General features: G+C 39.8%; 5 protein-coding genes across 10 annotated transcripts; 2 read left to right on the top strand and 3 right to left on the bottom strand.

The window, feature by feature from the left end:
- Window positions 1-63: 63 nt before the first annotated feature.
- Window positions 64-1441, bottom strand: AT1G27435 (uncharacterized protein). Its single transcript, NM_102507.3, has 2 exons — window positions 1231-1441; window positions 64-617 (listed from the first exon to the last, which is right to left on the bottom strand). The coding sequence occupies exons 1-2, from the start codon at window positions 1375-1377 to the stop codon at window positions 519-521; spliced, it is 246 nt and encodes an 81-aa protein (NP_564283.1). The 5' UTR covers window positions 1378-1441; the 3' UTR covers window positions 64-518.
- Window positions 1442-1529: 88 nt separating this feature from the next.
- Window positions 1530-4052, bottom strand: GUT2 (Exostosin family protein). Its single transcript, NM_102508.3, has 4 exons — window positions 3683-4052; window positions 3083-3471; window positions 2588-2829; window positions 1530-2341 (listed from the first exon to the last, which is right to left on the bottom strand). Exons 1-4 carry the CDS (start codon window positions 3774-3776, stop codon window positions 1828-1830), a joined length of 1239 nt encoding a protein of 412 aa, NP_174064.1. The 5' UTR covers window positions 3777-4052; the 3' UTR covers window positions 1530-1827.
- Window positions 4053-4371: 319 nt separating this feature from the next.
- APT1 (adenine phosphoribosyl transferase 1) lies at window positions 4372-6704 on the top strand. 4 transcript variants are annotated; one of them, NM_102509.4, is made up of 7 exons: window positions 4372-4764; window positions 4964-5065; window positions 5156-5266; window positions 5434-5526; window positions 5928-6077; window positions 6162-6220; window positions 6314-6704. In NM_102509.4, the coding sequence occupies exons 1-7, from the start codon at window positions 4605-4607 to the stop codon at window positions 6368-6370; spliced, it is 732 nt and encodes a 243-aa protein (NP_564284.1). In that variant the 5' UTR covers window positions 4372-4604; the 3' UTR covers window positions 6371-6704. The 4 variants fall into 4 exon arrangements, with proteins under 4 accessions (NP_564284.1, NP_849714.1, NP_001185104.1 ...); NM_001198175.1 differs by having other exon boundaries at window positions 4402-4764; window positions 4916-5065; window positions 5434-5601; window positions 6314-6604; NM_001332762.1 differs by having other exon boundaries at window positions 4742-4764; window positions 4916-5065; window positions 6314-6677.
- Window positions 6705-7050: 346 nt separating this feature from the next.
- NPGR1 (no pollen germination related 1) lies at window positions 7051-10177 on the top strand. Of its 3 annotated transcripts, none has more exons than NM_102510.2 (6): window positions 7051-7312; window positions 7461-7737; window positions 7831-8089; window positions 8185-9356; window positions 9425-9569; window positions 9677-10177. In NM_102510.2, exons 2-6 carry the CDS (start codon window positions 7540-7542, stop codon window positions 9985-9987), a joined length of 2085 nt encoding a protein of 694 aa, NP_564285.1. In that variant the 5' UTR covers window positions 7051-7312; window positions 7461-7539; the 3' UTR covers window positions 9988-10177. The 3 variants fall into 3 exon arrangements, with proteins under 3 accessions (NP_564285.1, NP_001321149.1, NP_001321148.1); NM_001332764.1 differs by having other exon boundaries at window positions 7073-7312; window positions 9437-9569; window positions 9677-10124; NM_001332763.1 differs by having other exon boundaries at window positions 8185-9569.
- Window positions 10178-10298: 121 nt separating this feature from the next.
- On the bottom strand, window positions 10299-11590 carry AT1G27461 (uncharacterized protein). Its single transcript, NM_001123893.2, has one exon. The coding sequence runs from the start codon at window positions 11573-11575 to the stop codon at window positions 10511-10513; it is 1065 nt and encodes a 354-aa protein (NP_001117365.1). The 5' UTR covers window positions 11576-11590; the 3' UTR covers window positions 10299-10510.
- Window positions 11591-12054: the final 464 nt, after the last annotated feature.

The raw sequence follows: 12054 nt of genomic DNA on the forward strand, positions 1-12054 counted from the left end.
ATACATTGAGAAGGAATATATTAAAAGTGGTAACTGAATAAAAAAATTATTTACTGATGGTTTAAAAATACTTGAAACTTTTCAACAAGATTATTTTCACCTGTTGTTTCAACATGTAATTACGGAGGAAAAAAATCACGGAGAAAACAAAAACTTTTTTTCGATCAACCGGAGAAACAAAAACAAAAGAGTGCTTCAAGTGATTTTCAAAAATGTTCCACAAACATATCCACTTGTAGCCACTAAACGGCCAACATAACTAAGGCACGACAAGGATAAACGGGTGTAGCCAAAAGAACTATATTGAGCAGGCGACGAACAAATTTCTTGATGACAAGAATAATAAAAAAAAAAACACCAATACTCAAATACCATATTTTGCTTTGGTGTGGAGGTGCCTCTTCTTTTGCAAAACTAATAACCAAACACAAGGTTCAAATATTATTTTTGTAAAATCAGGTAACGACAGAGACTTGATCTACGAGTCCTTACAAACTAGGACTAGCTTCTCTTCGGCCTTACGCATTTTTCACCGCATTGCTAGAGCTTTTTGTGTTGCTAGCTCCCGGCGGATTTGGTGCATCTGATTCACCACACGCCCTTAGAACAGCCTCATTCTGCAAGAGACTCTCATAACTATTAAAACAATACTTGCGTCGAAGAATATATAGGAGGGTTGGGTCTTATAATATTTATAAATTCCTAGGTGGTATGAGCTCAAAATCACCACATACATCTTGGTAGATCGACAAGCTTTACCAAAAAATGTATAACACACTGTGATGCACAAGATAGCCCAAAATAGCTCGAAAATAACACAAGCATATTGAGAGATGGACAACCTTTGCATGATACCAAACACCAAACCGGGAAAAATGAATTCCAAGTGTTCCTACTCTGTTCCTAGTTCCACAGAAAGATACATAGAAGCCTAAAGGCCATATACCAAGAACAAACTACACAGTTGGCCTTGTCCTAACTCATTACATCTACTCAGACCTAAGGAGAGCACATCACAATAGACTGAACAACATTTTGCAATCGAAACTGATGATCTTGAAATGAATCCATCAATACTTTCAACACGAAAAATCCATCAATACATTCAATCCTAATCTATCCTTGGCGGGTAATTGTAGGGAAGTGAACGCAGATAAGAGGATCTAGACTACGAAAAGAGAAATGTTCTCTCAAAAACCCATAAACCCTAAAAATGGAATAGGAGAGTACCTGCCAAACACGACGGAGGCGGGTTTTGGCATTGGCTTTACGAGTAGGGGTTAGCTTGATCCGCTTCCAAAGAAGACCACCGGAATCGTGCTTCTTCACTAATTCCATCACTCGAGTTCCCCAAAACGCACCCATTCCTCCTCCCATGGCCGCCTCTCTCGTTCTCTCTCAAGAGCAAAGATCTTAGATTAGTTCGAGTTTTTCCTTCAATCAGCCCATTTAGTAGACTTTAGGCCCATTTCATCTACGAGCTTTTTTTGAATAAATAATTTTCTTTTTTAATAAGGATTCTAATTTGATTCACAACAAAATTAATTACCACATGTTTTCATAACTTTTCAGGTTATTGGACATTGAAACTTACATGATTGGAGTTAGCCAAGACAAAAGGAGTGTACAGTATTATATGATCAATCGAAGAGAAAATGTACAACAAACTTGGTACATGTACCTCGAGTAAATGTACTAATGTTATCTACAAAAAAAATCCACTCGGAGGACTTGGACTTCTAATGTTTTTGAAGTGCTATAGAAAGGCAACAACGTATGCTCTAGGTGAAACCCAAGATATACAAAAAGATTCCTCTCTTTCTGACTTTACCAAGGTTTCAGGTCAGCAACCGGACCAGCAGTCCAGTTCAGTGCCTTCTCACCTGTCTTCAAGTATATGCTTTTGTCGTGGGGTAACTTCCGAGCTAGCCCGTTAAGTATCTGATGGAATGCATCCCCTGGTTGTGCAGGTTGAGGGAAAAGCATGGCTCGTTTCATCGAAGGATTTGCGAGGAGTCTCTGTTTTCTGAGGATCACTTCTGTTGGTATTGAGGTTAGGATCGTGTCTAGTTCAGGGACGTCTTTTTCCGCAACAAAGACTCCTATTTCTTCCCAGGGGATGGCGTCTGCGAAAGGCAGTACTATGTCGTCTGCTATGATAACTGGAATGCACCCAAACACAACTGCTTCAACTAACCTAGGGCTCCATGGAGCCCATCCTAGAGGACATAGACAGAAGATGGCTCTCTGCATGTCTTCGTAGTATGTTGTCGGGTGATCTGTTGAGATGTCAAACAAAGGGTTGTTCTTGAAGTTCTCCCACACCGCTGCTCTTGCACCTCTATACAAAGAGAGAAGTTCCAGTCAGCAGATTCTAAAACAATTTGATCTTAGCTAACCTTATATATAACCTAACTTCCTAATGAGGAATGCTTAATTGTTATCTTAATAGGTAGATCTTGATGTATATGTGCTTCTTTTATTGTATGATACTATAGAGTTTGCAGTTCCATTTTGGTTGAAAAATCTATGTAAGACTAGAGAAAACTCATCACTTGAGAGTTTTACAAGTCTACAAAATATGTACCTTGCATAATATCCACCTTCGGGGTCGTTGTTAACATCATAAAATAAACCGCGGAAGTAGACAAAGATAGAGCGTGGAATATCTGGAGGAATAAAATGGGCCTGCATCTTCTGTGGAGGTGCAAAAGGAGGAATAGTGATCGAGCCTTCGTCCAAACAGACATGGTTCCTTTGACCAAATGTCTGAACCAAAGTGGCACGCTGGAGTAGTGGAAGTATCCCTCTTTCAATGGCTTTTTCCTCCTGTTTAATGTCAATCAAATCTTCAATTCCCACACAAATCATTGGAATATTCCACAATCTTATACAATAAACTCATAAACAGATTCTCAGTTTCCATGTAACTAAGTACTAATGTGATGATACAACAGCTAATTTTAAGCTAATGATCATCTATCATTGTAAGATCACAGGGTATTCTTGATGAACAGCAACCACCAAAGTATTCAATGCATATAAAAAATAGAGTTTGTTCCTGAATGCAGAGATAATCTACCTGATAATGGAAGCAAGCTCCAAAGTCATGGGGCACAACAAAGAAGTGATCAGCTCCTTCAGTCCGATTCCAATAAGGCCAATTTGATGAGATTAGTTGTATCGAACTTCTCATCATACGCGGCGATTTAAACGGTAATGGCAAGCCGGTAGGAGTGAGGTCGCAAGTAGGATAAATTGGCGTGTAAAACCAATCAGCTTCATCAGGATTACGCGTTCGAACAGGACTAGATAAAAGGAACCTGTGCATAAAAATCTCAGCAGCAAACATGTGTGTAAGACATCGAGGATCCTTTTGCAGTAATTTCTTGTTGTACTTGCTTGGAAGCTCATATACATAAACCTTAAGCTTTCCCACTGGATCATCCTCCAAAACATCACCAGCACTTCCTGCATTTCAAAAACACACCTTTTTGAGCTCTCTTACACAGCTGTTACATAGTTCCTCAATCAATAGCATTGACTTCTTAAGCAAATCAAATTATATGTCTATAAACCAAATGCTGGAGAAACGACAGATTTCAAACTTATTTGAGCGACCCTCAAGGATTAATCAATTCAACTCTACATTCCAATCTGCTGGAGCAAGAAGAACAAGTACCTGAAATTCGCTCTGTCCGAACATTTTGTTTAGCGGAAGAAGCAGAGAAGAAGAGGAACAGAAGAATGGCGGAGAGGCAAGAGTGGATTTTCATATCTACCGGAGATGTGTTTGAAGGTTTGGATCGCAGAAAGGAAGAAGGAAGAGGAAGAATATAAGGGAAGAGTATCGTTGGGAGGTCATGGGCGCAGTGGTTGACGAGTTTACTTCGGTATTAGGTTTTAGGGTTTATTTTATTCAGAAGGAAGACGTGAATGGTGAAAATGAAATAGAGTGTCGATGGAAAACGAAATTGGAGAAATAGCTTCAAGTCACAGATAAGTAAGAAATTGCTTGTGATGTACTTTTTTTTTCCTTGAATTCAACGACCAAAGACGGAAACTGGTGCACATCACAAGGCGCGTGCTATTATGGGCTGAGTTAATGTCCATTGGGCCTTGCTAACGTCCAACGTTGACTAGTTATAACTTCCGTAGTAGGTCATGATCGTTTTAGAGTGGCCACTATCAACAACTAGTTAACGACAACAATTTTTTATATATATGTTTTATAGTTGTTGGTAATACGACAATTATAGGTGACATAATTCATTGATTAGCGATTAATATATTTGAGATCACTGTAAAAGAAGTACTATGATTCAGTTTTTGATCGTTTTATGTCATTAGCAACGATGAAATGAACATTGTTATATATCTCTAAATGTAACCATAACATTGTGGATAATAATCTGTTGGAGTGTGAACACTCTGAAAGATTCTAAATCATCCAATTTTATGTGAAGAAATATGTAGAAAAAACAAACAATGGATGAGTTATAGGTTTGGTTAAGACTTGAAAAGTCATTGATCACGGCTTTTGTCCATTATTCCGTGTTTAAAGTAATTTACATTCTCTTTTAAGATCTCTCAGTCCAAAGACAATGCAAACAATAATAATTTCTCCACTTGTTTCTCATCGTCTCTGTCTTGCTCGTGCTGTTCCTTGCAACCGTCTTCTCAACAACCACCACCGTGCTCCTCCTTCGATCCGCCTCTCAAACCACCGTTCAACCACCTCACTCCGCCTCTTCTCCTCCGCCGGTAGACCCCACCACCTTCTATTTCCCTTTTAAACTTTTTGTTTCCTTTTGAAAAAGATATTTTGCTTGCGTGGGGCAATTCCGTCAAAGCGTTACCATTCGGGATAAATTGGTCATTTTTTCATCACTGTGTCTCTCTATTGAGTCTTTAGGGTCTCTCTGTGTTTGCAAATCTGACGCCGAGTATTTTGCTAAAGCAGCAGCCAGTCGGGACAGTGAAATGGCGACTGAAGATGTGCAAGATCCCAGAATCGCTAAGATTGCCTCTTCCATTAGAGTCATCCCCGACTTCCCTAAACCAGGTCTCCATTTTTTCCATTTATACCGATTAATATCGTCTCTAGTCTTGATCTGCGTTGGGATCTTAAGGTTTTAATTTGGATACTTGGCAGGAATCATGTTTCAGGACATAACGACGCTTCTTCTCGACACTGAGGCCTTTAAGGATACTATTGCTTTGTTTGTTGATAGATACAAAGATAAAGGCATATCTGTTGTTGCAGGTAACAACTCGTATGGTTCTGTTTGGTACTCCAATCGATTAACAGCTTGTGGATTTAGTTTCTTTTGGCCTTTTTAGATACTGAGTGCTTTAGCTTAAACTGAAAAGTTGAAATGAATTGGTGGATGATTTTTGGTTCTGCCTAAATTGATGTTGTGGTAAATGCAGGTGTTGAAGCTAGAGGTTTCATTTTTGGCCCTCCTATTGCGTTGGCTATTGGTGCCAAATTTGTTCCCATGAGGAAGCCCAAGAAGCTACCTGGTACATTTTTATTTCTTCCTCTAGTTGCTTGTGATTTTGACATTAAGTTACATGAAAGGTCTCAATTAGGAAGTTGTTAGTTTAAATGGCTTCTTGCTCCAAGTCTACACTTTATCATTATCTCGAACATTAGCAAGGTGACTTTTATCTTGCAGTGTCTTTGATCAATATGATGCTACTCATTTGCTAGATCATTTTTCTTTGTGGTAACTTGCAGTAACTTAAGTGGTTGTTATTTTTTCTGTTACATATCAATGGACTTAGTTGTGTATCTTGACCAGTTACAAGAAATGTATTAAGCCATTTGGAAACTTATGAGCAGTGTCAAATAATTGTCGCATTCCTTGTTTATCCATGGACGTTAATTTCTAAACTGCCTCTGCATTTGGTTCCTTTAACAGGGAAGGTTATTTCGGAGGAGTATTCGTTGGAGTATGGAACAGATACGATTGAGATGCACGTAGGTGCAGTAGAGCCTGGTGAGCGTGCTATTATTATTGATGACCTCATTGCCACGGGTGGGACTCTCGCTGCTGCAATCCGACTACTTGGTAAGTCCAAGATTTGATAATGCAGCATATGCAGTTCAGTTAAACTTGACTATTTCTCACTCCCACAATTGGTTGGTTTTGCAGAACGAGTAGGAGTGAAGATTGTTGAATGTGCTTGCGTAATTGAGTTACCAGAGCTTAAGGTTTAGCTTATTTATCTCTGTTTTACTATCTGCTTCCAATCTCTTACACTGATTTGCTTATAAAGAGATATGTGGGCTGCAATGGTTTTGTAGGGAAAGGAGAAACTAGGAGAGACGTCGCTATTTGTTCTTGTAAAGTCGGCTGCTTAACAAGAAACTGGAAGAGAAGGTTATTGGATCGAGTGTTGATGCTATTTTTCATGTATGGTGAGACATTTTGCGTGGGATTTGATCCTTGTTGTTTCAACTTATCATAATTGGTTCAGACTAGAAAATGGCATTTGAATGTCAGGATTCGATTGCAGTTTCCTATTGTTCCACTTAAAATCCCCGATTAATAAGGTGTTATGGGTTTTATTTATAGAATCAAGTTGTAATAGTAGACTCCAACAGGGGCTAAAGTCTTGGTAACGCAATTCTTCTTTTAAGTTTCGCAGCACCTTGCTCGTTACTTCTCTTCTCAACTCGTAAGGACACAAATCACAATGCTCGTCCATGTCCCATGCTGATGAGTATAATTTGACAATAAGCTTAGGAAGGTAACAAATCTATAAACTTAGGTAAGATCCTCGTTTGCGTAGTAAAAACGAATAATTACATATTTGATTTAATCTCTTTTTCTCTCTCGTTTTTGGGCAAACATTACTTCTCTCTTTCCTCAAAATTATTACTTCATGTTGTTACGTTTCCATACAGATGTATACAATAATTATTACAGTAGGGTATTTTGGGAATGTTTGAAACATGCTATAGTTGAAAACAGATATAAATGTGGGACCTAAGACAAAAATTCAAATTATCTTAAATTAAAAAATAAAAATAAACAAAAAGAAAATCACAGCGTGGTTGCTGCTGGCTTGTTGCTTACATTGACATGAACAAGACACACAGTGCAAAATGACAAAGAGCCCTTCATCGATTTCGAATCTTCTCTCTGAGTAAATCAATTTCACAAATTCGAGGTTTTTGGTTTTTAGCTTACTACACTACTCCAAGAAGAAAATCTCAAGTTAAAGTCATTTCCTATCAAATCTCTTTTCATGGCGGCTGCTATTCTCGTTTCTCCTGTTCGCTAAATTGCGTCATTTTCATGTAAGCTTCTTTCATTTTGCTTACCAAAGCTCGTTTTCACTATGCTTTAGCAACAACATTATTGTAGAGGTTAAAGGCAGCAAAATCTATAGGTTAAGGATTTCTTGTGGTTAATTTCTGAAATTCATGTTTCTGTGTGTTTTCTTAGTGAAGCTTATTATAAAAGCGGCGTAGATCTGTGATTCTACTCATTGCATTTCCGCGTTTGTGAGGAGAAAGAGGAGAAGATGTTGTGTGCTTGTTCAGGCGAACAATTCCGGTTCGAGGATCAGCCCGGTTCGCCGGAATCCCTAGCTACAAGAGATTTCTCAGCTAGTGGACTTTCTTCTCGAAACGGAGGAGGCGATTGGGATTCCAAATTGGAAGATATTCAAGTCGATGAAGCTGAATCGACTTTAAAGGAAGCTCTCTCACTCAACTATGAGGTTGGTTTTAGTTACTCTGATGCATCAATTTTTTGGTTTTAACTGGAATCATCCTGATGCTGAGTTTTGTTTTTGCTTCCTTATGTGTGTTAGGAAGCTAGGGCTTTGTTGGGGAGACTTGAATATCAGAGAGGTAATTTTGATGCAGCACTTCAAGTGTTTAAAGGGATTGACATTAAGGTCTTAACTCCAAGGATAATCAAAGCCATTGTTGAGAAAACTCTTCCTTGCAAACCACGCTCTAAAGCTGTTATTGTGCCTCCCACCACAATGTCAATGCATTCAGTCAGTTTACTTCTTGAAGCAATCTTACTTAAAGCTAGATCACTTGAAGAACTTGGCTCTTACAAAGGTATGTATGCATGAATTTGAATATTACCTGTGTTGCTCTCCAGATTTTTGCATTGGAATCGACTTACATTACCCTGCTGTCTATTGTTTTACCAGAGGCTGCAGAAGAATGCAAAATAATCCTGGACGTGGTTGAAAATGCACTGCCAAGCGGCATGCCTGACGGAATCAGCGGATTCGCTAAACTGCAGGATATCTTTCAGAAGGCCCTGGAATTGCTTCCTTTACTATGGAAAAAAGCGGGGAATCATCATGAAACTATTGCTTCATATCGCCGTGCTTTATCCAGACCATGGAATTTGGATCCCCAGAGGTTAGCTGTTACGCAGAAATCCTTAGCTTTGGTTTTACTTTACGGGAGTGTTGAGGCATGTCCAAAAGACAACATCGAGGAAGCAATTGTGTTGCTAATGTTACTTGTAAAGAAGATGGTGGTTGGGGACATACAGTGGGATCCAGAACTCATGGATCATCTCACTTACGCCCTTTCCATGACTGGACAGTTTGAAGTGTTAGCGAACTATCTAGAGCAGACTCTTCCGGGTGTTTACACCCGCGGGGAGAGATGGTACCTTCTCTCCCTTTGTTACAGTGCTGCTGGGATCGATAAAGCGGCCATTAATCTATTAAAGATGGCCCTAGGCCCATCTGAATCAAGACAAATACCACACATTCCGTTGTTATTGTTTGGAGCAAAGCTGTGCTCTAAAGATCCAAAACACTCAAGGGACGGCATAAATTTTGCTCATAGGCTGCTCGACTTGGGAAACAGTCAGAGTGAACATCTTTTGAGCCAAGCACACAAGTTCCTTGGTGTATGCTATGGAAACGCTGCAAGAAGTTCTAAATTAGACTCTGAACGGGTTTTTCTTCAGAAAAAATCTCTGTTCTCTTTAAATGAAGCAGCAAAGAGGGGTAAGGCTGATCCGGAACTAGACGTTATATTTAACCTAAGCGTTGAGAATGCAGTTCAAAGAAATGTTCAGGCGGCTTTGGATGGTGCGGTTGAGTATTCTAGTATGGTGGGAGGAGTTTCAACTAAAGGATGGAAACATTTAGCTATTGTCCTTTCAGCGGAGAAACGGCTCAAGGATGCTGAATCAATACTGGACTTCACCATGGAAGAGGCTGGTGACATTGAAAAGATAGAGCTTCTGAGGTTAAAAGCTGTGCTTCAGATGGCTCAAGAACAACCTAAAAAGGCAATGAAGACATGCAGCAGCTTACTGGGACTAATTCGAGCGCAAGAGAAATCTGAACAATCCGAGGTACCTAGTTTGGATGTCACAATATGAAAGAAACATATTCTGTGAATAATCTTATTCTTTGTTTCCAGAGTCTGCTACAGAAATTTGAAACGGAAGCTTGGCAAGACCTGGCCTCTGTCTATGGAAAGCTAGGTTCATGGTCAGATGCAGAAACATGTCTCGAGAAGGCAAGATCCATGTGCTATTATTCTCCCAGAGGCTGGAATGAAACAGGTATGGAGAAAAGGCTTCAGTCTTAAGCCAACTCATCAAGTTTTCCACATTCATAATTTTCCGTGTTTATAACAAGCTTCATACATTTGCTTCTATGGCTAATACAGGTTTGTGTCTAGAAGCTAAATCACTTCATGAAGAGGCTTTAATATCCTTCTTCCTTTCGCTCTCGATCGAACCAGATCACGTACCTAGCATTGTTTCTATAGCAGAGGTCATGATGAAATCTGGAGATGAATCACTTCCAACCGCTAAAAGTTTTCTGATGAATGCCTTAAGGTTAGACCCGAGAAATCATGATGCATGGATGAAGCTAGGGCACGTTGCAAAGAAGCAAGGCTTGTCACAGCAAGCTGCAGAGTTTTACCAAGCTGCATATGAACTAGAACTATCCGCTCCGGTACAGAGTTTCATTTGACGAATAATATGAGTTGAATAGTGCACAATTCTTTTTCTTTTAAGCCTTTTTTTCTTTAATATATGATTTCGGTACTACTAAACTTGCTTAAGATAATAACACTCGAGTATTATATATTCCACATTACCATTTTTTATAGCGACAAACAGATTCAGATACGGGTTAAATTTCCTCCAGCTCTTGAAATATGTGTGTAGTTTAAGCACTTAACATTTGAGTTCTCTAAGAGATTCTCCTTCTACGATCGCTTCCAGCCCAAGTTGTGAAGACAACAACGTTAAGTAGACATTTACCAACGAAATTTATAAGTTCTGTATTTCAAGAGATTATTAAACCATTCTACTATAAGAAAGAACTTGTTCTTCTTAACTCATACTGTATTTCAACAGCGTAATTATATATATGACTAACGACATTTACATATTTGCTATAGAGGATATATATAATTACGCTAAACACTACTAGAAAGGGTAACACACATACTCCAAAACCTAATCTAAACGTTGCAGCTTGACTGGCAAGTCTATCTGCGGTCAGTGGTTGTGTGAAACCTCCACGTAAAGACATAATCCTTGGAATCGCAAGCAAGTTTCGTAACATCGCAAAAGGCATGCATGTACTCCTCCTTACCGTCTCTTCCCCAATCTATCCTTACCCAGCAAGAAAACCCATTGTTCTCAGTCATCACTGGAATTTTGGATTCACAAAAATTGATCATCACTTCTCCACAGATCCTCTTCCCTCTCACCATTGAATCCAGCCATGAGCACTCTGGCTGCCCCATCATTTCCTTGTAAGCGGAGTTCACGAGTCTGACCCTGCTGTTTGAATCGGTGATCACTGAGGGCAAGTCATCGGATTCAACATCCTCTTCGACCTCTCTTGGTGATTTCTTGCTGGTTTGAGACGTTGGAGATGGGTTGGTTAGTGGGTTTATGTAGGCTACGTTGATCTTTGAGCAAACCGGCCTTATGGGCTGCGGTGATATGACTCTGCTTGTGGTTGCGGTTGTGGTTGTGGTGATGGGTCCTTGTAGTTGCGTCAAGAAGTCTCTCTCCTGTATCACTTCCGCGGTCTTGTTCAGATCAATGACACCTTTTCCTTTGATCTCTGGCTCCATGCATTTGGAGGAAGGAGGAGAGCATTGGAGAAGAGGCAAAGTCACCAAAGTAGAAGAGACACCATTCTCAAAACCGTAGCCAACTTGAGGTAGGTTAGGTAACCTATGATGAGTGAAAGCCTGAAACGACAGTGTTTTAATAGGTCCAAGAACACGTTGTGTAGAAATAGTAGAAGTACTAGAAGAACCGCATGACGACTTTGGTCTCTTCATAGCAAGAGAAGAGGGACCCATCCCGCCTCGGCCTCGCTTGCGGGTTCTTGTAGGTCGCGCTTGAAGCTGAGGCCAGAGGTTACGAAGGTAAGGAGATTGGCTGATTTTGTGAGACATAGAGGAAGAAGGATCATCGTCGTTCACTCGAGGCGTCCCGGGCTTTGGTGCAATGGGTCTGTATTTAGACAAGATCTCAGCTGTTTTAAGAGTTGTGGTTTGAGAATGGTGTGAGTGGGGGTTGAGTATCTTTATCATGACGTCAAGAATGATAAAAAAAAAAAACTCAAAGAAGAAGAAGAAGATATGGATGGTGAGAGATCAAAGAGAGTGATGAGGTAGGGAAGGTTATAAGAAGTGTGAAGGGCCAATAAGAGAGAGGCGAATATTAAGGAAGAAGGACATTTGGGGGGAGAAGGATGGGTACGTGTTAGTGAGGGTTGGGGATAGGGACACGTGTGAGAAAATGAGTTAATGTGCCGTTTTTACAAGAAGAGATGTGGTTCGGTTCACCAATCACAGAGGATGTCACCGCAACGCGTGTTGTTGCTGGGCGTCATGCGTGCCTACACCTATCCACTCTCTTCTTTTTCTTCAGTTTTTGTTTTGAAACCACATGCAATGTACTTAAAACAAATATTCGAGGTTTGTTTGAAATATAGTAAAAAGCTTCAAATTATTTATTAATGTTTTAGTGTTAGGCGTTATTGGCGTCAAAACTTTGCTTGTTCGAGATA

This window comes from Arabidopsis thaliana (assembly GCF_000001735.4).
Source record: "Arabidopsis thaliana chromosome 1 sequence".
NCBI lineage: Eukaryota > Viridiplantae > Streptophyta > Magnoliopsida > Brassicales > Brassicaceae > Arabidopsis > Arabidopsis thaliana.

Coding starts and splice junctions, on each gene's coding strand:
- AT1G27435 (NM_102507.3), bottom strand. CDS start 1,377: ATGGGAGGAGGAATGGGTGCGTTTTGGGGAACTCGAGTGATGGAATTA. Junction 618..1,230: donor GCCTCCGTCGTGTTTGGCAG/GTACTCTCCTAT, acceptor AGTCTCTTGCAG/AATGAGGCTGTTCTAAGGGC.
- GUT2 (NM_102508.3), bottom strand. CDS start 3,776: ATGAAAATCCACTCTTGCCTCTCCGCCATTCTTCTGTTCCTCTTCTTC. Junction 3,472..3,682: donor TCGGACAGAGCGAATTTCAG/GTACTTGTTCTT, acceptor TTTGAAATGCAG/GAAGTGCTGGTGATGTTTTG. Junction 2,342..2,587: donor GAAGGTGGATATTATGCAAG/GTACATATTTTG, acceptor CTCTTTGTATAG/AGGTGCAAGAGCAGCGGTGT.
- APT1 (NM_001198175.1), top strand. CDS start 4,605: ATGCAAACAATAATAATTTCTCCACTTGTTTCTCATCGTCTCTGTCTT. Junction 5,066..5,155: donor CCCCGACTTCCCTAAACCAG/GTCTCCATTTTT, acceptor GATACTTGGCAG/GAATCATGTTTCAGGACATA. Junction 5,267..5,433: donor AGGCATATCTGTTGTTGCAG/GTAACAACTCGT, acceptor TGGTAAATGCAG/GTGTTGAAGCTAGAGGTTTC.
- NPGR1 (NM_102510.2), top strand. CDS start 7,540: ATGTTGTGTGCTTGTTCAGGCGAACAATTCCGGTTCGAGGATCAGCCC. Junction 8,090..8,184: donor AGAACTTGGCTCTTACAAAG/GTATGTATGCAT, acceptor TTGTTTTACCAG/AGGCTGCAGAAGAATGCAAA. Junction 9,357..9,424: donor AGAAATCTGAACAATCCGAG/GTACCTAGTTTG, acceptor CTTTGTTTCCAG/AGTCTGCTACAGAAATTTGA.
- AT1G27461 (NM_001123893.2), bottom strand. CDS start 11,575: ATGATAAAGATACTCAACCCCCACTCACACCATTCTCAAACCACAACT.